At 38.3% G+C, this 20,825-nt stretch overlaps 6 protein-coding genes across 7 annotated transcripts; 4 read left to right on the top strand and 2 right to left on the bottom strand.

Moving 5' to 3' along the window:
• Positions 1-307: 307 nt before the first annotated feature.
• Positions 308-1,359, bottom strand: LOC110748182 (ribosome maturation factor). Its single transcript, XM_021948207.2, has 3 exons — positions 944-1,359; positions 812-862; positions 308-698 (listed from the first exon to the last, which is right to left on the bottom strand). The coding sequence occupies exons 1-3, from the start codon at positions 1,242-1,244 to the stop codon at positions 541-543; spliced, it is 510 nt and encodes a 169-aa protein (XP_021803899.1). The 5' UTR covers positions 1,245-1,359; the 3' UTR covers positions 308-540.
• Positions 1,360-2,298: 939 nt separating this feature from the next.
• On the top strand, positions 2,299-4,138 carry LOC110748203 (uncharacterized). The gene is made up of 2 exons (XM_021948222.2): positions 2,299-2,605; positions 3,385-4,138. The coding sequence occupies exons 1-2, from the start codon at positions 2,475-2,477 to the stop codon at positions 3,833-3,835; spliced, it is 582 nt and encodes a 193-aa protein (XP_021803914.2). The 5' UTR covers positions 2,299-2,474; the 3' UTR covers positions 3,836-4,138.
• A 769-nt stretch (positions 4,139-4,907) lies between these two features.
• On the top strand, positions 4,908-6,474 carry DPMS2 (dolichol phosphate-mannose biosynthesis regulatory protein-like protein). Its single transcript, XM_021948255.2, has 3 exons — positions 4,908-5,087; positions 5,888-6,001; positions 6,099-6,474. Exons 2-3 carry the CDS (start codon positions 5,912-5,914, stop codon positions 6,249-6,251), a joined length of 243 nt encoding a protein of 80 aa, XP_021803947.1. The 5' UTR covers positions 4,908-5,087; positions 5,888-5,911; the 3' UTR covers positions 6,252-6,474.
• A 1,580-nt stretch (positions 6,475-8,054) lies between these two features.
• On the top strand, positions 8,055-11,277 carry LOC110748462 (putative calcium-binding protein CML18). 2 transcript variants are annotated; one of them, XM_088253334.1, is made up of 2 exons: positions 8,055-9,102; positions 11,261-11,277. In XM_088253334.1, exon 1 carries the CDS (start codon positions 8,522-8,524, stop codon positions 9,023-9,025), a length of 504 nt encoding a protein of 167 aa, XP_088109460.1. In that variant the 5' UTR covers positions 8,055-8,521; the 3' UTR covers positions 9,026-9,102; positions 11,261-11,277. The 2 variants fall into 2 exon arrangements, with proteins under 2 accessions (XP_088109460.1, XP_021804137.1); XM_021948445.2 differs by lacking the exon at positions 11,261-11,277 and adding an exon at positions 10,270-10,438.
• Positions 11,278-11,335: 58 nt separating this feature from the next.
• On the top strand, positions 11,336-12,676 carry LOC110748454 ((+)-cis,trans-nepetalactol synthase NEPS1). Its single transcript, XM_021948435.2, has 2 exons — positions 11,336-11,517; positions 11,629-12,676. The coding sequence occupies exon 2, from the start codon at positions 11,661-11,663 to the stop codon at positions 12,471-12,473; it is 813 nt and encodes a 270-aa protein (XP_021804127.1). The 5' UTR covers positions 11,336-11,517; positions 11,629-11,660; the 3' UTR covers positions 12,474-12,676.
• A 4,839-nt stretch (positions 12,677-17,515) lies between these two features.
• On the bottom strand, positions 17,516-20,617 carry LOC110748426 (Plastid-lipid associated protein PAP / fibrillin family protein). Its single transcript, XM_021948408.2, has 3 exons — positions 19,930-20,617; positions 18,172-18,367; positions 17,516-17,978 (listed from the first exon to the last, which is right to left on the bottom strand). Exons 1-3 carry the CDS (start codon positions 20,481-20,483, stop codon positions 17,667-17,669), a joined length of 1,062 nt encoding a protein of 353 aa, XP_021804100.1. The 5' UTR covers positions 20,484-20,617; the 3' UTR covers positions 17,516-17,666.
• Positions 20,618-20,825: the final 208 nt, after the last annotated feature.

The raw sequence follows: 20,825 nt of genomic DNA, 5'->3' as shown, positions 1-20,825 counted from the left end.
ATTTAAAAAAGAGTCCACATTAGTAACAACTTTAACGTTTTGCTATCCACGTGTAAGCAGGAGAAGCCAACGCCACAGAAAAATCTACACACCGCCGGTGACACAGAACGCAGTTAATGTATTTACTCCTTCAAGTTTCCAGCTAGCAAATTCCGACCGAAACCCGAGGGTGCAGAGCAACGGTCGAGTACGAAAATCCAGCTGTATCCCATCAGGCGCACGTTTACGTCCTTTCATCTACTTAACGCCTCCCTACCCGCTCACTTTAGCGTACGACACTCACGAAATTTATAAAAACAAAAAGATCTGTAAGAATTACGTTATTTCTCTGTTCGAAATCTTTCTCTAAGCGACTGAAGCGCTCAAGTAATATGTTTACACAAAAAATTAAAATAAATTTAAACAAATTAAAAAAAAAAGCTTGCTCTGCAATTGAATTTACACGTGCGAAAAAAAGCTGACGGTGACGCACGTGCGAGTTCTTCCACCGAGAGCCGACGAGGACATAGTAGAGTAGAGAAGAGAAGCAGGGAATGCGGCTTAAAAATCGGCTATTTTCCGATGGGAGCGAGATCTCGGTGGGAGTTTTCGGGTTCCTTGGGTATCCTGCAAGTTCCTGAGGCTGCGGATCGCCAAAACATCGCTCTTCCGGATATCAATAAATCGGCTCAAGTCGCCGACTTCGTTGTCGGTGGCGTCTACAAAAACGAAAAGCACGAAAAAAAAACACAGAAAATAAATTTTAGAAACGCAAAAAACACAAATAAAAAACATTTTGGAAATTGAGAACGATTAATTATCTGCATTGTACCTGCGCGCTTTTTCCCTGGTAGTTTCGTAAAGCCATTGAACTGAGCCAAATCTGAAACGGAAACGAAACCGACGGTCAGGAATGAAGATTAAAAAAAACGAGATGAGTTAAGAGCCATTGATTGAGAGTTACCTGATTGAGAGGGGCTGTGGGAGAAGATGAAGAGGATGAGGAAGCAGAGGAGGGTGAGGACAGGGATGACGTGGATGGATTTGTGTGGAGCGGTAGGGGGCGGTGATGACAGGCGGTGAGGCTTTGATGCTTTGTGGTCGTCGTCTGCGGAGATTGAAGAGGAGGTGGAGGTGGAAAAGACTAAAAGGTCCTTGTTACTGCTGTTGGGAGCGTCGTCTAGGAGCAGAGTTTGTTCCTTGGCTCCGCCATGGGCCTGGTGGAGCTTCGAGCCCGGTGAGCCCCCCAGTGATTGTCTTTGCATGGTCACAGACTTGAATACACAGAGAAGGACAAAGAGAAAACGAAAGAGAGAGAGAGAGAGACAGAGAGAGAGAGAGAGAGAGAGAGTGGGTGAAAAAAAAGGCAAAGAAATTATTAGTGAGCTGTATGTCTCGAATCTGGGATTTTTAAATAGGAACTTTATTTTTCTTTTTGTTTCTATTTGTTGCTTTTTTAAAAATACAAAAAATAAAGACATTGTGGATAAAATCTCTTTCTTTTTCTTTTTCAAATCAATCATTTTTTTATTATAATTTTTTTTATTTATATACAAATTATATTGGGGAGAGGAGAATTGAACCCAAGGTAAATACAATCACTTGAAATACTTTAAATTATTCTAATTTACTACGAGAGGGATTAGAACTTAGGTGCAAGGGGTGGATTCTCTACCTTGGCCAACTAACTTAATCCACATTAGCAATAAATTCTTTCTTGTAAAGTAATTTTTTGACGAATGTAAGAAATTTGTAACTCATATGATTAAGAACAATTACACTTATGCCACACTCAAGATCCTCTATACGTAATCTCCCAACTCAATATCATTGTAGATTGGGCCAAAACAAAGTGGTCTGGCCTAGGGTGTAAGTAGCTAAGTGGGCTAGGACTTGATTTACTTATAAAGGTGAGTTGGCACGAAATTTTATAGCGAAGGTGTCATATATGAACCCCTCAAGTGGACCTTCATATTATTAGTCACATAATTATTTTATTAAACTTAATTAAAGTTACTATTTAGATGAATCATGTGACTAATGTATGGCACCCTCACCACAAAATGACTCGTGAGTTGGCATTCGTCCAAAAAAATGAAAACTCGTGAGTTGGCAAGGATTGAGGCCTGAGCCACAAACTGTTTCCACTAGTGTGATGTATCTTCTCAATGCTTTGGGCCTGAAATTTCAATCCAGACTTAAAACTCTACTGGTTTGGGCCTTTATGTAGAAAAGAGCCGAGCCTAACTGACTTCATCAACACCAACGAACGGTTGAGATCAACTTGAGTATCCCCGCGTACCATCGGTGACACGAAGCATAGGGAAACTGAGAATGTTGTTGACGAGGATCGAAATTTCTGGCGGCCCGTGGAAAGCTTGCGAGAAACGAAAACCTAAAAACAAAACCATAATAAGGAAAAATTCTCAGAGACAATAACACAAACACAAGCTACGCACAAAGCGAAAACAAAGGAAGGAAGGAAGGAAGGAAGAATGGTGCTGTGGGAGATCACATTAGGAGCAGCCTATTTCTTGGGGCTGAGGCGCACTTATAGACTGGCTCTGAAGATTCAGCGACGCCTCATAAGCCCTAAGCACCCCAAGATCCGTCAATTTGCTCACAGGTATTTGTTTTCTCTCTTTTTTCCCCCCTTTAATTTCTCTTTGAAATAGTTGTGATTTGGGAAGAGTTTGATGTATTTAATCAAATCAATAATTCTAGAATTTCCTCTCAATATGAATATAATTTTTGGTTTATTTTGCATGATTTTTCTTCCCTTTATCTTTGCATCCATAAAATTGGTTTAATGCATGTTTTGCATCAGTCTCATTCGAATGTATGTGTGCTCTTTCTTCTTCGTGGTTTAGGAATTTTTGTAATCTTAATATATAATTTGTTGAATGTTTCTCAGATCTTATTTTCTTTTATGTTTTCAATTTCCTTTTATGAAATTAGTTCTGAATGGCCAGTGATTTCCCCATTTTTCAGTGTTAAAATATTTCTGTTGGGTAAATACTTAACCTTACGCAAAAGTTTCATTGCATCAAACTCTGCAATTTGTTGATGCTAACATCTTTAAACCCTTCACAGTTCTCATTTGTCTCTTGCAATCTTCATGTAATGTGTTCTTCCTGGATTAGATAAACATTTGATTATCATCCCAGACGTTTTTATTTGAATATTTAGCACAAATTCATAGCTCATCAGAACTTATTTAGCATTCAAACTATCAGATGTGTTTAATCATCAGTAGGATTCAAACTAGCAGTTTGTTTGTTGCTACGATCCAATTTTACTTGTTTCCTGTGATACTGCAATAGTTCGTTAAATAATGACTATTAATAATTTGTTTTTGTATTAGTTTATAACTGCTACGGCCATTGTGTTTTCTTTCATTCAAAGGCGAACACGTGCTGTGTTTGATGTAGCTATCAGGGTTCACAAGAGCATACAGGAAAGAGACATAGAAGTTGGTCGAAATCTTGGTAACCGGATCCTACGATGGCTTGATCGGATGAAACCCGAAGCTCAGATTCGGGGTCCTCTGGAAAAACCCCCCACCAGTGGTAGCATGATGAATAAGGTAAACTCCCACCTCAAAACTCCTGGAAGCACCCAGATAACCAGAAATCAGGAATCCGACAGGCATCTGTTTTCAACAATGACCAATATGTGGTCTAAACCCCTTCCTCCAATTACAATGATGATGAGATCACGAAAGCCTTCTGGGATGATAAACCAGTACAGGCACTTATGCATGAATGTGCCTCAACCGTTAAGATCGAACTACAGTGCAGGTGCGTTTGGGGGAGTTATACGGAAAGATATAATGCAGTGGATGCTGCAAAAATGATGGGGAAATATGTACCCCTATGTGTTTCTTTAGGAGCCAAACAATGTTGGGATCAAATTAAGGAGCAGATAGGTTTTGAGGATGTTGGATGCAATACAGTTCCTCTGGGGTTGACTGCTGTTTTTCAAAATCTGCTTTCAGAGAAGTGTATTTGTTTTGTTTTCTTTTTCTGGGACAATTATATGATACTCTTTGTTTTGTCTGTTGTTCTTTGTTCTTTTTGGGAAGCTGTAGTTGCTTGTGACATCAGACGGTTTTGTAATTAAATTACGGGGATTTTAAATCTTGATTATTGCTTTGTAATCAGTTCTCGCCGTAATTTGGCCAAAGATGTCGCTGCTTCAAAATGTGAAAATTCTAATGGATCACAACATGTTTATCAAACTGATATATGATATGAATTTGATGCTCAGCCAGTTTTGAAGTTGGTGCTTGTACACAAAAGTCACATGTTTTTGTGTACTGAAATTGTCTCGCAACCCTCGTTCACCAATTTGTGATTAGTCAACAAATTAATGGACTGTGATGAAAAGAGTCAGGTTAGAGATTAAAAATGGAGACGTGGTAAAATATTATTGCATCCGAGTTCGATCCTCCGTCCAATACACTAGAGTAGTTTAAAATATTATTTTGCTAAGATTAAAAAAAAAAAAAAAAGGATTAAAAATGGAGGTCCATCGTTAGCCACTTCAAATGTTTGAGAAATTTTCAGTATAGCTTGTGAAGTTGGACAAGGTTGAAATAAAAAAAGCTTAAAACCCGCACACATAATGAAGCTCCTCAAGCCACAGGTAGAAACTGTGAAGATAATGATCGACAGGAGCGGCAATGCATCAATTCCTGAAGCCACATTTCATTTTAATTAGGGATGTGCATGGTTCTACAATGGTGTTCTTCAAATAAGTTTTGACACGCCTTAACTATTTTTTTTCGGTCGAAAAATGAGGCCATAACTTATGAATAATATTTTGGGCTTTCCTTCAAGGGTGCTGACCATGGGCTTTATGTTTGGAATAGTTAAGTCCAAAAGAATTTTTAAAAAAGAGACATATTAAGCCGGTGGCATGCAGGGTCTCTCTCCTGTTCTGAACGCGCCAGTCGTCGTCCTTCAATATCTCTTCGTATACGATTAGGGCTTGCACACAGAGAGAGAGAGAGAGAGAGAGAGAGAGAGAGAGAGAGAGAGAGAGAGGAAATCGAAATTGGCCTGATAGCGATCATCGTTGAGGTTGAAAGAAGGACTTTGTCTCGGGTAAGTAAATTTGATTGTGACAGTGTAGGAAAAGAAATTGGAAACTTGAAATCCCAAATTTCGAATTGGGTTCGTTCGGCATTGGAAGGGTCAATATCATAATCCAATGCCCAATTTGCAGCACCAATTAAGGTTTTTGTTTGCTATGGAAAGCAAACCCAGTTACTCCATGTTTGATTTTTCAATTGAGTATGTGTGTATGCATTTGTGTATCTCATTGAATTTTTAATTTAGGTGATGCCCTTTATGATTTTGGTCAATATGGTTGAAAATATTACATCTTTGAACCAGATGCCAAAAACCTAATGGTGCTTGGTATTGATGGTGGGTTCTCATTGAACCTGGGCGGTTTTGTTAAGTTGCTGCTCTAAAATTTTTGTTGATTGCTACTTTTGAGGGTTTATTATTATTGTATTTTTCATGCACCCTTCCTTTCATATTTTTCATGTTATAAAACCAAATGCTTTGGTTGCATAATTGTTGTATTTTTCATGCACCCTTGCTTTCATATTTTTCATGTTTTAAAACCAAATGCTTTGGTTGCTTAGAATCAGTCAGAACTGTATGGATTTTTTGTAAATCTGATTTGCTACTGCTTATGGAGATAGCATATTGTTGGTTTGAAATGCTACTGGTTTTGGTGGTGGTATATGGTTCCCTTGAAAGTATAAAAACTATCCATTGGGTTTAGATACAATTTCAAGGTGGTTTCCCTGTGTAATGTGATACATGTTCCTGCACTTGTACTTGTTTGTTGAAACTGTTCGCTTTGCTAATCCTCATCCTCTTTGTAATTGCAGGTAATAGAAGCCACAGACATCACAATGGAATTAGCAGACAAGGCCGTTGGGTTTCTGTTATCCTATATCAGTTTATCTATATTCACTTATTACACATTCTGGGTCATAATCCTGGTCAGTTAATTACCTGCCTTGCTTTGCTACTTCTTTCTCAAATGCTTCTCACACTTATATTAACCTGATGTTGATATTTACTCTCGTTGTGTTTCAGCCGTTTGTAAACAGTGATCACTTCATCCACAGGTATTTCCTGCCCCAAGAATATGCCATATTAATACCTGTGTTTGCTGGCATGGTGTTTCTCTGCTTCTTATGCATTTTCATTGGATATGTGATGCTCAAATCCAAAAAGAAGAAAGCATGATACAAAGGGTTGCGATCGCACAAGGGTGGGCTTTTTCTTTGGAGGTGAATCATAGTTTAGATTGTTATAGTCATTTTCTGAAATGGAGCAGATTACATTACTTGTTTGTCTGTATCATTTCTAATTCACCTTTCTACCCTTTTTTGTTTCTTTTGTCTCCATAATTGTGATTAAGTGTTCATTTGACATTCAGATATGTGATAGTTCTTCCATCTTTCTAAGATTACAACACTAATTAGACTGCCTAGGTAGTCTCTCTTTATAAACCTTTGAGCCTGTATGCTTGGATTGGCATATATATGCATATCATGTACAGAAAACTAGGATCAACAAAGTCATATGCTCTGGTCTCTAGCTGATTAATTCTTTAATTATGACAAAACCCAATACTAATCCTTTTCTAGAAAATTAAACCTGCTTTTGGTAGGTCTGCAATTAGTCTGAGAGGCAGCTTGCTCTGTATTTTGCACATGCAAGTAGGGCAGTTGATTTTCTCCTCATAGGCAAAATAATGCATATCTTTATGTCCTTTGCCACATCAAATAAAAGTGAATAAAACCAGAACAACTCGATTTATATTCATTTTTAACGCAGCAAAACAGGGTTTTATTTTACAGCATGAATTAATACAAATTGGGTAATGTCAATTGGGTGCTTAGGGGATAATAAATACCAAACGTGGCATAGTCACATGAACTCTATTAGGAGGGCATGGTAGGCCCTATCTAGAAGGTTGAGCTGTGTACTTATGCTCCTCATCTCCTCAGGCTTGTAGCTCGAGTGGACAAGAGTATTTATCCCTACATATGAGATTTTAGGTCCCACTTCTCCCAATATCGCCTGTATTAAAAATTTGAAAAAAATCTCCTATCGCCAGTCCCTGCATCATTCCCTGCAAGGATTACTCCTGTGTATTCCCATTTTGATCCCCAAGCATTACAAGCTGACCTACAAATATCCGATGACCACAAGATGAGAATCAATATTCACTATGAACAAGGCCTTTGTTCTCGTCATAAAGTTGAACTTCCCACTTGTATAACTGGTTGCTGCAAAGTTTTTGGTATGCCAAGCTGCCAGGAATGAAGCAATTTATGCTCTTCATAAGGACGACATTTGGTCCTTAGTTTCTTTTACATCAACCACAGTTAAAACTATTTTGCATATTATTTTCGGAAGATATGAGGTCCAAAAATCCATACTCCAACATTGTTTATAAAACATTAGCAAATTAGCAAAGGGTAGCACAAGCGGTGAATAGCATTTATTCCTGCATTTGAAGTTCTAAGTTCGATTCGTCCACTAGCATTTATTCCTGCATTTGAAGTTCTAAGTTCGATTCGTCCACTTGAATTGTTTGTTAAAAAATAATAATGGAATTTTGATCAACCCGGATAAATGAAGTAGGCACCAACACCGCCGTCCCTAGTCTTTAGAAATGCCCGACTCCCATCTGATCAATTACATAACATTCCATTGCCCCTCTCCCCACCATTTCCAACCTGTAACCTACCAAATCAACCTGCCACCAAGGCAATGCAGGCCATCATCATAATCAAAACATTACCGCAAACAACAAATGCATCCGTACCATGACGTGGCAAAAGCTCATTGGCTTCCAAGTGGCGAGTGAACCATTCTTCAAAGAAGCAAAAGGCACACAAAAACTCCACTTGTTTAAAAAGCCGTTGACGGCAAAGAAAGACGTGCGAGCGCGGGCACCTGTCACATAATTCCCGCGTCTTTCACCTCAATTTCTCGCGTTGGATCCCCATCAATCCAACGCTCACAATTCTCCTTTCATGAAAAATAAAAAGGAATTAATAATAATTTAATCACATGATTGAAACTCAAATTCCTACCACCTTGACCTCATTATTTGATCACCAACAAACATCATCATCGTCATTTTTGAGATTTCTACGTTGTGTTATGTGTGTGATCGTGATCGCGAATTCAAATATCGGATCCGATATTTGGGTCAAGACTGAAGAGCAATTGATTCGGAGGATCCACCGAAAGAGGAGGAATTAAGTAGGACATGGAAGGAGATGTTGGATTGGATCTTTGAAGCTTCTGCCCTCCCTCCTCAGACTCTCTAATCTCATCCCACATTCTCATTAAACATGGATCCAATTTTCATGCAAATCACCATGTTTCTACACTGAATTCAATGAAGCTCAGCTCAGCCCAGATCATCGTCGTCTTCTTCAATTTCGATCCGAACCCACGACTTGAATTCTCAACTAACTAATCACAAAATCATCCTGATGAGCAACTTTGATCGAAACAAGCAGCCAGTGAAGCTAGACGACGAGCAAATCGCGGACCTGCGTGAAATATTCCGGTCGTTTGATCGAAACAACGACGGAAGCCTAACACAGCTGGAGCTGGGGTCGCTTCTGCGCTCACTGGGGCTGAAGCCAGGGCCTGATCAGCTGGATACCTTGATCCAGAAGGCAGACACCAACAGCAATGGCCTTGTGGAGTTTTCGGAGTTCGTAGCTCTCGTAGCCCCTGAGCTTCTGTCGGCCAAGTCTCCTTACACGGAGGACCAGCTGAGGCAGCTGTTTCGGATGTTTGACCGGGACGGCAACGGATTCATCACAGCTGCTGAGCTGGCTCACTCCATGGCTAAACTTGGACATGCTCTTACGGCTGAGGAGTTGACTGGGATGATCAAGGAGGCTGATACTGATGGGGATGGCAGGATCGATTTCCAGGAGTTTGCTCATGCCATTACTTCTGCTGCTTTTGATAATTCTTGGTCTTAGACAATTCCCAGCTAGTTAATTCATTTCCGAAATTCCATCCATCCATCCATCCATCCATCGGTTTTCTTTGTTTTCAGGTATAGTTTGATTAATTTCTCTGTTTCTGCATACTCAGATGTTTGTTTTTTTGGTGCATATATTTGACCATGAATTTATATATGGATCGATCTATTTAATTTGTGATTAGGAAGATCTTTCGGGTGCTTAATGATTTACATAAGACGGCCTTCACTTCAATATGATCTTCTCATACAAATTATAATAGCGGTCTCTAATTAGAAGCATGCTAGGCAATGTTGATGATGATTTAATTTTGAAGGGTTTACTTTTGAATGGAGGGATAGTGAAAACTCATGATGGGAAATAATCTTTATTCACAAGAGACCAATGATGAAGCATCTTATCTGTTTGGTCTCCAAATTAATGTTGTGATGTGATTCATGGAATACTTGCTGTGGATACAAATTCCACACGTTATGTAAAATGTCTTGTGTGACTTGAAACCAAAGATAGAAACAATTGAGTCCTTCGCACACCATTCTAGTGTAAGCAAAAGAACTCCGATGCTTAAGTTACACGAAAAGAAATAAGAACTTAGAGCTCTTGTCTATTTATTATGGTGCGAGTGAGCCCGATTGCTCCAATTGGTAATCAACGCGTGTCATTGACCGATTTTTATTCTCATCACCCCTGCCTAGCCATAAACTACTTAATAGACGGAGTGATCATGCGTGATTTGATCTACGCTTATTCGTTATGAGCATTTGAATTGAGGATAATCGTGCAAAGTCCACTGGCCCAATGCAGTCGGCCAGCTTAGGTCTGCAAAAGAAGAGAGAAAGGAAAGTGCATGTTTTTTATTTTGTTTTATTTTTATATATACAAGCGATACTGGGCCAGAGGGGATTCAAACACTGACCTCAGGTACATGGATTACGACTTTTAACCACTTGAGCTACAAGCCTCTTGCAACCATAGTAGTAGCAACAATGAACAAATATATTTATAAACTAAATCAACACCAGCAGCTGGTGTGAGAGGTAGATGCAGAGGAGCAAGATGCACATACAATTAGTTTATGTAGCGGTGTATGCATGTGATCAGCATAAACTTTGAGGTGCCATTTATGTATTGGGTGGAGGACACAAATCCATATCATGTGGTTTCCTTCTACTGCGCAAATGTTAATGTTTAACAGAAGAGAAGATCTTGTTTTTCAACCATCTTTCACCTGTTTGTTGCAGGTTAGACAATTTTCCTAGAATGACCCACCAACCGAGTCTTCTGTTCTAGCACGATGCTCATAGTGCTTCAAGTATTTAATTATTCATGTTCTTCTTTTCTCTCCTGATGATAAAAGTGGCATTTGTTTTTTTGTGGCAATCTAATTTAATTCCTAGGTTCTGAACGTTTTCTTTTGTTGGATTTCATGGCCGTTTTGGGAACATTGCTTTTATTATATTGGTGAGTTGTGTTAATCTACGCGTTGGTGATATAATTCAAATCTCATGGACCTGAAGTAGATACATGTGTTATAACTTGAGCGAATTGATGCACAACACATGGCGAGCGGTACATCCGTCAAGCCAAAATTTAATAAATTTCTCCCTTGTTGACTTGTAGGCTTAATTTGAATGTAATCCTAAAAAGTATAGGAGATTCATAATTGCATTAGTGTCGTGAAACGCGTTTTCAACCATTCATCGGCTTAAATGTCCTAATAGCGTATTCTGCTTGAATGGTATCGCCTTTGCATGTTGACAAAGTTATAATGTTTATTGTCATGCAATCAAGACTTTTTCTATGTGATAAAGTTTCTTCTTTGTTATATTATACTTGCATACCTGTAAATGAAACTTGGATTCCAATCTGTATTGTCTTAGAACACAGCAATCCGCTATAAAAGTGCTTAATCACTTGAGAAACCCCCAATCCCGAAATACACCCAAACTTCACTCACAACATCATGATCTATTTCTCCATTGCTCTCGATATGTGTCTTTCCATCAAATAAGGTGTAGCACACACACCTTGTATTCTTTCCAAAATAGTGTAGAACGGAGAAACACTTCACTTGTGTGAAACGAGAGAAAACTTTCATGTGACGGGAATAACATTTTTTGCTATTTCTAGTCAATAATGCAATGACATGTGTAATAACTTTTTCATGTGTCATTGTCCTATTAGTTGAGTATAGCAAAACAGTGCTATCTCCGTAACAAGTAAAATTTTCAGGTGAAACTTGAGTTATATCCGGCCAATCCCGATATGCCGTACTTAATAACTTTGTCAGCCCATAGTTTTTCTGAGCAGTGTTGAGGCTTGAGGAATGGTTGGCAGCAACAGCCCAACCTCTCTTGATGACGTGGCCAAGTAAGAGAAGAGCCACACAATACGAGTAGAGGTGGTTTAGAAGGTCTTCAAATATTTTGGTCGTCGTAGTAAGAAACTATATTTTATGTTTGCCAAGCAGCCACTCAAAAATACTGCAAGTAAGTAAAATAGCTTGTATCTGAGATCATCATCTGCTTCATTGTTTGACTTTCAAATTAATTATAAAATTGATGCTCTACTTAAGCTAAGCAGCGTCTCTTAATTTGCAGCAAATTAATCCTAATCCATATAATTAAAGAAAATGGCGGATCCAAAAGAAATTACCAACAAAAAGCTTCAAGGCAAGGTCGCGATCGTCACCGGCGGAGCCAGCGGCATCGGCGAAGCCACCGCGCGCAAATTCGCCTTGCACGGGGTACGCGCCGTCGTGATCGCGGACGTCCAGGACGAGAAAGGCCAAAACGTCGCCGCATCGATCGGTTCCGACTGCTCCACCTACATCCACTGCGACGTGACCGACGAGGACCAAGTCAAGAGCTTGATCGAATCGACGGTCAGGATTTACGGCCGCCTCGACATCATGTTCAGCAACGCTGGCATCGGCAGCGCCGGCGAGCAGACCGTTTTGGACCTGGACCTGGCCATGTACGACAGGGTCATGGCGGTCAACGCCCGCGGAATGGCGGCGAGTGTGAAGCACGCGGCGAGGGCGATGGTAGAGGGGCGCGTGAGGGGGAGCATCGTGTGCACGGCGAGTGCGACGGCGAGCATGGGGTCGGCGAAGTTCGCGGACTACACAATGTCGAAGCACGCCGTTTTGGGGCTGATGAGGTCGGCGAGTGTGCAGTTGGGCGCGTACGGGATACGCGTCAACTGCGTGTCCCCAGGGAGCGTGACGACGCCGCTGCTGCGGTCGACTTTTAAGGTGGGTGCGGTGGCGGAGGAGGAGGATGTGGGGAGGTTGGTGGAGTCAAGTTTGAGGTTGAAAATAGGGAAGATGATGTCTGTGGAGAATATAGCTGACGGCGTCGTCTTTTTGGCTTCTGACGACTCTGAATTTGTCACCGGCCATAATTTGGCTGTGGATGGTGGGTTTATTAGTAGGATATCCTGAAGATTACAGACTCAAGATCCGAAAGTTGGACATTCCTCATGGCGGAATTATGATGATTTCAATCAAGGGTGGAGCCAATTAAGGCCTTAGATGTTCAATCCACTGAGATGTTAAATCCTATTTGATTTATATTAAAACTTATTGAAAATTAGTTTATGGAGCTATGAACTAGCGTGGTTTATATGATTTATTGTTTACTTTTATTTCTACAAAAACTATAAAAATTGTAAGTACGTACCAAAAAATAATCATTAAATTTTAAGCTAATAATTTTAGCTAGCCCACTCGTTGAAAAATTCCTAGTTCCGCCCTTGATGAAGCATATGAAAGTGGGTGGTAGAGTAACTGGTTTGGCCTTCTACCACGTAAGTGTTTTTATTCATGTTCAGTTTAATTAGCAATATCTTCCAATATTGTCTTAAAACCCATTAAATATTTTTGGAACAACAACCATCAAAGTTTTCTTATATAATTGAACTTATTCTAAAATATTTATGTAGAAAAACAATGGATACTTAAGATTTTAGGTTGTTAATCTATTATCTCATAGTTTTATTCTCATGGCACATCTTTGTATGCATTTTTCTTCTCCTCTAAACCATCCTAGTCCAAGTCTGGTGGTGGTATGGCTTTTCCATTTATCTTGGCTAATAATGTTGACCCTCCTTGAGAGAATTCCTGGCTACGCCACTGATTTCAATGAGTGGTTTTGTTTTGGTTTGTCTTTCTTTTTATGGAGTAACGATATGATTATTCTGTTTGTCATGTGACACTTCTTTTGCAATTTGTAGGTCACCTACTTGTTTTGTTGAAGCCTTAAAAAGGGAAGAGGGATGGTTATATATTGATACATGTTTTGTTTAATCAACCTTCTTGAACGCTTGAAACTTTATGCTTGACTTCCTATTGCCCATCTATGGGGCTTACACCACAGCCAAAGGCATCTAGACTTGTAATTAGATATTTTTCTTCTGGTTTGGCTTAGCTCTGTCTGTGTGACGTACATGCATTTATCTGTCAGTAATATTCTTTCTTAGGGCTCGTTTGTGAGTGATTCAGAATATGTCAGAATTACTTATGGGGAGAATAATGTGCTTCTCAATATAAGGCTCGTTTGGGGGTAATTCTAAATATGATAGAATCACTTCTAGGGAGAAGTATCTCCCACGTGATTCTCCATATAATCACTTTTAGTGATTTTAAGTGATTCTAGTGCTTCTCCATAAAATCACTTAAAGTGATTATTTGGAGAAATGATTCTCCATAAAGTGATTATTGGTCTCTTCATAATCACTCCAAAACGAGCCCTTATTATACACATGACCCAAACTACAGTTTTATACGAGTAACTGTTTAGGGGTTGTTTCATAACCATTTCATTTTCATTTTTCATTTTCTCTTTTTTTGAAAAATGAAAAATGAAAACATGTTTGGTGAGAGATTTCGTTTTCAGTTTTCAAAATCACTCTTATTTTTTAAAACAAATTGAAAGTATTTTCAATTTCTAATTTTCGTTTTCATCTTTTTTGCGCTCCATGTTCCTTCATTAATTTTACATCACAAAAACTCGGTACTTGGGACTTCCCGACTTGGACCCTGTTGCTCGATTCTTGCGTTCAACCACAAACCAGTCCAATCCTCGTGTGGTTTAGATCCAAAATTCACAAAAAATCATCCTAATTGTGAAAAATTCACCGAAAAACACTACGAACTCTTTGTGACATGCACTTAATTCCATTTTCAAGTTCCACCTAAAACTGAAATAAGTTACCAATCAACTTTTGTTCACATTTCACATTTCATTTTTTTTTTTAAACTAAAATTAGTTACCAAATAAGTTTTCAGTTTTTAAAAAATCAAAACTGAAAACTTAAGGTCTCATTTGATAACCATTTCAGTTTTCATGTTTCAGTTTTTAGTTTTCAATTTTTCAGTTTTCAAAAAAAAGTGAAAACTGAACAAAAGTTGTTTGTTAACTAATTTCATTTTTCAGTTTTATGTGGAACTTGGAGATGAAATGTTTTGGAGTTAAATTGTGAATTTGAGATCATAGAATGAAAGTGCATGTTACAATGAGTCCGTAATATTTTTCGGTGAATTTTTTGGAATTAGGATGATATTTTTTTGTGTGAATTTTGGATATGGAGTTCCTGAGGTTTGGATTGGGTCCATGGACAAACACAAGAATGGAGAGGCTGGGTCCAAGTCGGGAGGTCCCATATACCGAGTTTGGTAACTAGAGTGCATTTCATGTGTGGTGTAAATTAATTAATGAAATAGGAGTGTATCAAAAATAAAAACGAAAACATAAAACACTTTCAAGTTGTTTTCAAAAAATAAGGGTGATTTTGAGAACTAGATTTCACTTTTTTGAAAACTGAAAACGAAATATGTTACCAAACATGTTTCAGTTTTAAAAAAACAAGTGAAAATGAAAATAAGATGACTATGAAACTCCTAAATGATTATCAAATGGACCCTACGCTTTTGCTTGAGGGTCTAATTTGAATATGGACTTATTGCATTCCCATTTATATTGCATACTAAACCTCTTGTTGTTGAACCCACAAAAAAATATACTAAACCTTCCATCTTTGCAATACTCTTGGCATGGTTCTGTCTCAAAGAGTGAGTGTCTCAACATTCATTTACTATATATGATATTGTGAAGTGAGTACTCTTGTTAAAGGTGTATAAAGACTATTCTCTTCTTATTACATTTAGTACATTTCATTGACATCTTCCCTCATGGCAATCCCCAGCTTCCCTCATATTAAGTGGACATTCCTTGATTTTTTTTTTTTTTGGGGGGCATATTAAATGTTTATTTCTTTATTTCTTTTTGGTATATTGCATTAATTGAATTGAAGAGTTTGTTAGGCCATAATTATGAAAGTAGCAAATAAGCCTTTTCAAATTTCCATGTCAACAAACTTTTATTTGAAGAGTTTAGTTTGCTACTACTATTGGAGATGCTTAGAAGGAGAATATTTGGATTTGAATAAAAGAGAGTTTGTGTGGTGAAAGTTTGTGAGAGTTTAGGGAGAGAAATATATGGTGTATGTGTGTGTTACAAATGGTTATTATGTTATAAATTTCAAAGCAAATAAAGAAAATTTTGTTTTGGTAAAGAATAAATAAAAATGGATATTATTAGGGGTAATATGGGCATTGAGAAAAGTCAAACTATGATCATTAATATGATAATTAATGAAAATTTTGATAAAAACCCTAAAAATGGGCCTACATTGATCCTAAAAAACTCATGGATGCTTGTAATTTTGGGTTAGTATCTAATTTTTTATTATATTATTTAGAAAGAGTTATTTACTCAAATGGACCTCAAACTTATACTCGAGTTGCATTTTGATCCCTCAACTTATTTGTTCAAATGGTCCACCAACTCTTTATTAATCGTCACATTGGTCCTACTACCATTACATTCTGTCAATATTGCCATCAAATATAGGGATAAAACAGTCCAATTAAATAAAATACTAAATAAATTAAAAACTAAAAATCAAAAGAAAAAAAAAAAACCTCTCTTCCACCTCCTTCAACATTTTTTCTGTTTGAACTGGTGCATTTGGACCTCATGATATTGTTCATTGAAACCAATAATTTTTTTGGGACCCTTGAAGATTGAAACCGTGATTTGATTTTCATCATATTGTATAATTTTTGGGTAATATCTCTTGGGAGCTATGTGGAAATGAAGAACAGTGTGAAAAGGGACCTTTGGAGCTATCTGTGATTTGGTCTCTCACACAACCATCGCCCAACCCCCATCTTGTCCTCCCTACACCCCACCCTCTCTTCCCCTCCCTCCTCTCCCTCTATCTCTCTCTTCCCTGGTGAGAGGCCGTTGCAGATCGACGATTTCAAGATCTCGTCGGGTTAATTGGCCATGGTTTTCTCGGCGACAGTTTTGATGGAGATGATGACTAAAAATTATTTATTTAGGAAATTGAAGGCATAGGGGAGAGAGAGGAAAAGAGGGACATAGAGAGAAAGAGGCGAGGAGAGAGAGAGAGGAAGAGATAGGGATAGAGTGGGTTCGCCTGAATGGGGTGCTGGATTCAAGTCTGGGGTTTGTTGAGGTTGATGTGGAGTATGGGGGTTGGGATTGGAGTGTCTAAAGACTTATTTACCCCCACAAATGTAGCATGTATTGCTCACATAACTAAATTTAACAGAAAATGTAACGGTAGGACCAATGCGACGATTAATAAAGAGTTGGATCATTTGAACGAATAATTTAGTTGAGAGACCTAAATGCAACTCGGGTATAAGTTTAAGGACCATTTGAGTAAATAACCCTACTTAGAAATGATCTTATCTATTTCTAGAGGATTCTTTTGAGGATGACAAGACAATAATTTCAACGAAAGAGTGAAGTTCATTCAACAATGGTGAGACTACATGAAAGCATGTGGAGAAGAATGGCCAAAATGTTGCGGAAGTGGTTCTTCATGACTTTTATGGATTTATCTCCTATTTTTTTGTATTTTTTGTATTTTTTTTTTGCCAAAGTTAGGAAGAAAGATGAGGTATGAGTACTATGCAAGACCCCATTGGCCCTGTTAATGCATTTATCTAAGATGATATTATCCCAATAATAACCTCAGAGTTCTCACTAGTCATCTAGACGCATATAAATATGAAGTTAATGAGGTTAATGAGAAAGAAAAACATACTCAAAATTCTCTTATTTCTTGTTTTTTATTTTAAACATATTTTATATTATTTGATAACACAGTAACAAAAAGAATCGAACATGCCCAAAAAGGAAACAAGTGTAGATGAAGTTCCATCCTCGACCATTCAATTGGATTATTTTCCTCAATTCAAATGGATTGGGCTGGTTCTAACGGATGCACAGCTATTCCACCCACTCCACCCGATATATCTGGACAATTTTTCTTACTTTTAACCTCAATCACATACAAAGTAGAGGCGCCGCATACGATGAAGGAAAGTTATACGTACATCATCTGTCAAGTAAATATTTTAGTCTTGTGCATCACATGTATCGGAGAAGCTTGTAAATTAATCAAGGTTTTTATTCTAGGCCTCTGAGTATTGCAGAAAGGGAGGTAATAAACAGGGGATACATCGTCCATATCTCAAAAACTTCTAGTATACAATATATATATATATGCCTTGTATGGATGACACCGACGACATACCAGGTTACTGAACTATGAGGGGGCTGCCTTCTCTAGCAAGCACAAAAAGACCACCATCCCCCCTCGAGATCCGGAGATCCTCATCAAGATATGTAATAAGAAGCCAAGATTTCGTCCGCTCCCCTGGAATGGAAACCTTAAATGGCGGCTGACCAGAAATGGCTCTTGAGATACTTGCAACAGCTTCCTGCAAAGGATTGAGAGTTTGCTGGACAGGTGATAAATTGATTTTCTGCCCAAAGACATTCACTTCTTGCGGGAGATCAACGCTTGACTTTATCTTTGGAGGCAAAACGCTGCCTTCCTTGAATTCAACCTGGATATATTCAAACCCAGTAAGGTTCTGGTGCTCATCTACCATGTAATAACTTCTAACTTTTTTTTAATTAAAAAATATATATTTATGTACTAATTAAAATTATTGATTAACTCATCACTTCACTACCACGAAACACTGTCCTGTTTTAGAAGAATATTATTCACCCAGATATTATCAGTGCAAGTTATACCTGAATTCTTGAAGGGCTTCTAACTTCAAAGCTAGCGGATGCACTGAAAGAGAAAGTGGCAAAAGGGCCAGACAACGTGGTTGAGTTCACTATGGTTAAGCTGCTGGTGTCAATCGATTGGCCTATTTTACTCACTTTCAACAAAGGTGTACTACCTGCAGCCAGAAGTGGCAACAGCTCAGAGGATGCAGTGTACCTGATTTATGGAGATCAAACCAAATCAGTAAAATAAATGAAATCAGGAGCAGTTGAAAAGGATAAAAGAGAAAGAGAAAACCATGAACCATTTAATCTTTCGTAAGGACAATCGTCAAATTGTTCAAAGCATCCAGGTCAAAAGCAACCAGAGAAATAGATGTGTCCATCATTCGTAATGTATAATATATTGTGCGAAATAAATTATGGATACAGAACTTGGTTTTCAGTTTCACAGTGGCTCTAAAAAATTTCTGCCGTACTACCAATACTTGTACACTATTGGGGAATATGAGCTAAATGAAGAGCATAACTCCCACTAGCTTTATCACTGATTTATGAAACTTGAAGTTGCAAGTTCAATTAATATTTAGAAAACAGATGAAGCCCATGCATGGCTATAATCAATTATCAAATTGACACAAAGATCTATATATATATAGATAATTACATGATAAATGTTAAACTTGAATTTAATTTGCAAACAGGAAGAGAAGAAACCAGGAAATAAATAAAGAGAGGGCATGGCAATACATATTTTAGGAGTAACTTTACTGTGCAACAACTTTGACATCATTGAAAAGGTTTAACTAGAAAAAGAGAATGACGAAAAATGGAAATGGAAAGGTTATTCAAGCACAAACTATCACCTAAACCCACAGCCTCATAGGAGCTATGAAAATACGTTAATAAAGCTTGGATGATTCCTCCCTCAATACCAATAAAAATAATGGGGTGTCTTGAAGCATGACCATTACACCATTAATTAGAAAAAGGCAAAAACAAAAATCTAGTTTTTGAAATTTTCTAACTCAAGGAAAAAGTAAATGTGTTTATCAATGTGGCAAAGGGATGCAAAGACCAAGAACTTTCATGCTGACAGAATTCAACATGTTGGAGACACCCTAAAAGATGTCCACCTTCGTAATTATTTTCAATTCCAACCAAAAACCAATTCCCATAGACCTATGAAAAGTATGTAGGAAACAAAAAATATGGTCAATTACTGCATCAAAATCAAATCTGTAGATTAATCTAAGATTCTCAATACTATGTTCAAAGTCTACAAACCGTATTATAAAAACTTATGCACGATATTATCAGCCTAACAACCAAATAGCATGTAAATGATCATCATTGTAACGTGATCAAATTCGGACATGATTGACGCAATATTCAAATAAGATAATTCAACTTGGATTTAACAGCTATTGTTAGCTCTGTTGATGCTCTTCTTTCCACAAACACCAACAATTCAACTCTTTTACTTCATCTTGCCCACGTTCTTATAAGCTCTCCTAGCTCACCCCGCTTTTCTTTATTAAATTTTGTTTTCCTAACTTTCTCTTAAATGACTTCAAATTTCTATAAAAATGCTCTGGAGAAGTTCAATGACAGTTCGAAACAAATGCGCATTTCATCTTATTTGTAAAGACTTATGCTTTTGCTTTCAACAATGTCATTTAAAATCCATATATATATACACTCTATTTTGAGTTTTATGCTATTGCATTCCTAATTTAACTCTTTCTAAGAAGCTTTCAGAGACAAAATTGAACTTACAGCAAAACCCAGTTGCCATCAAGAAGACCCGGATTCGCCGTCGGAGCCGGGTTTGGATTGACCGCCTCCAACTGGTTAACCAACTCTAAGACCTCCGCCCTGACCTCAGACCCGGCCCGAAACCCGAATTCAGTCCCATAAACAGTGTCTGCCAAAGCCCTCTTGAGCTCACTAAACTTACCATCCACCTTCTCCTCAATCTCAGCCTCAGCTTTGGCCGGACTCCCATTCCCAATTTCAACGACATCATCTCCTCCGCCTCCCCACTCATCCTCGTTCTGCGGAGGGTCCGACTCGGAGATTTTGGATGCGGGTTCGGCCTCCGGGGGGGCCTCCTCGCCCCACTCGTCAGTGATCTTCGTCGGACGGTCGCCGTCTGTGGGGGTATCGTCGGAGAGAGAGGAGCGTAGATGGAGTGAGTGGAGCTTAGGGTTAGGGTTTGGTGAGGGGAAAGAGAGTAGAGATAGAGATTGGGATTTTGGGGCTGGAAATGAGAGTTGGTTGGTGAAGCTTTTGGAGAAGAGAGAAGAGTGTGAGGTGAAGATGAGAGCCATTTCTTTGGGTTCGAATCGAATTGTTTTGCGTCTACGTGAGTGAGATGGGTTTTCTTTATTGTTGATATTTTATGGTAAACGTCATTGCTAATTGAGAGGGAGGGATTTTGGACATATTCCAATTAGAGTCAGCAGGGTCCGGTTTCATTACAAAATTGAAAACTGAACTGATTAGTCTACTCGTTTTGGGCTTGAACAGATTTCAGATTTTTTGTTAGGCTGATGAACTTCATGCTTACAACTCCTGTACACGAATTCCTTAACGTACTCAAAGAGAAACATAATTGAAACTAGGACTTAGTATAAGATTCATAAGAAAAAAATGAGTAATGTATCAGCATA

Source organism: Prunus avium, chromosome 5 (assembly GCF_965620075.1).
Source record: "Prunus avium chromosome 5, drPruAviu1.hap1.1, whole genome shotgun sequence".
NCBI lineage: Eukaryota > Viridiplantae > Streptophyta > Magnoliopsida > Rosales > Rosaceae > Prunus > Prunus avium.
The sequence above is the reverse complement of the archived record's forward strand: the minus strand, read 5'-3'. Positions and strand labels throughout refer to the sequence as shown.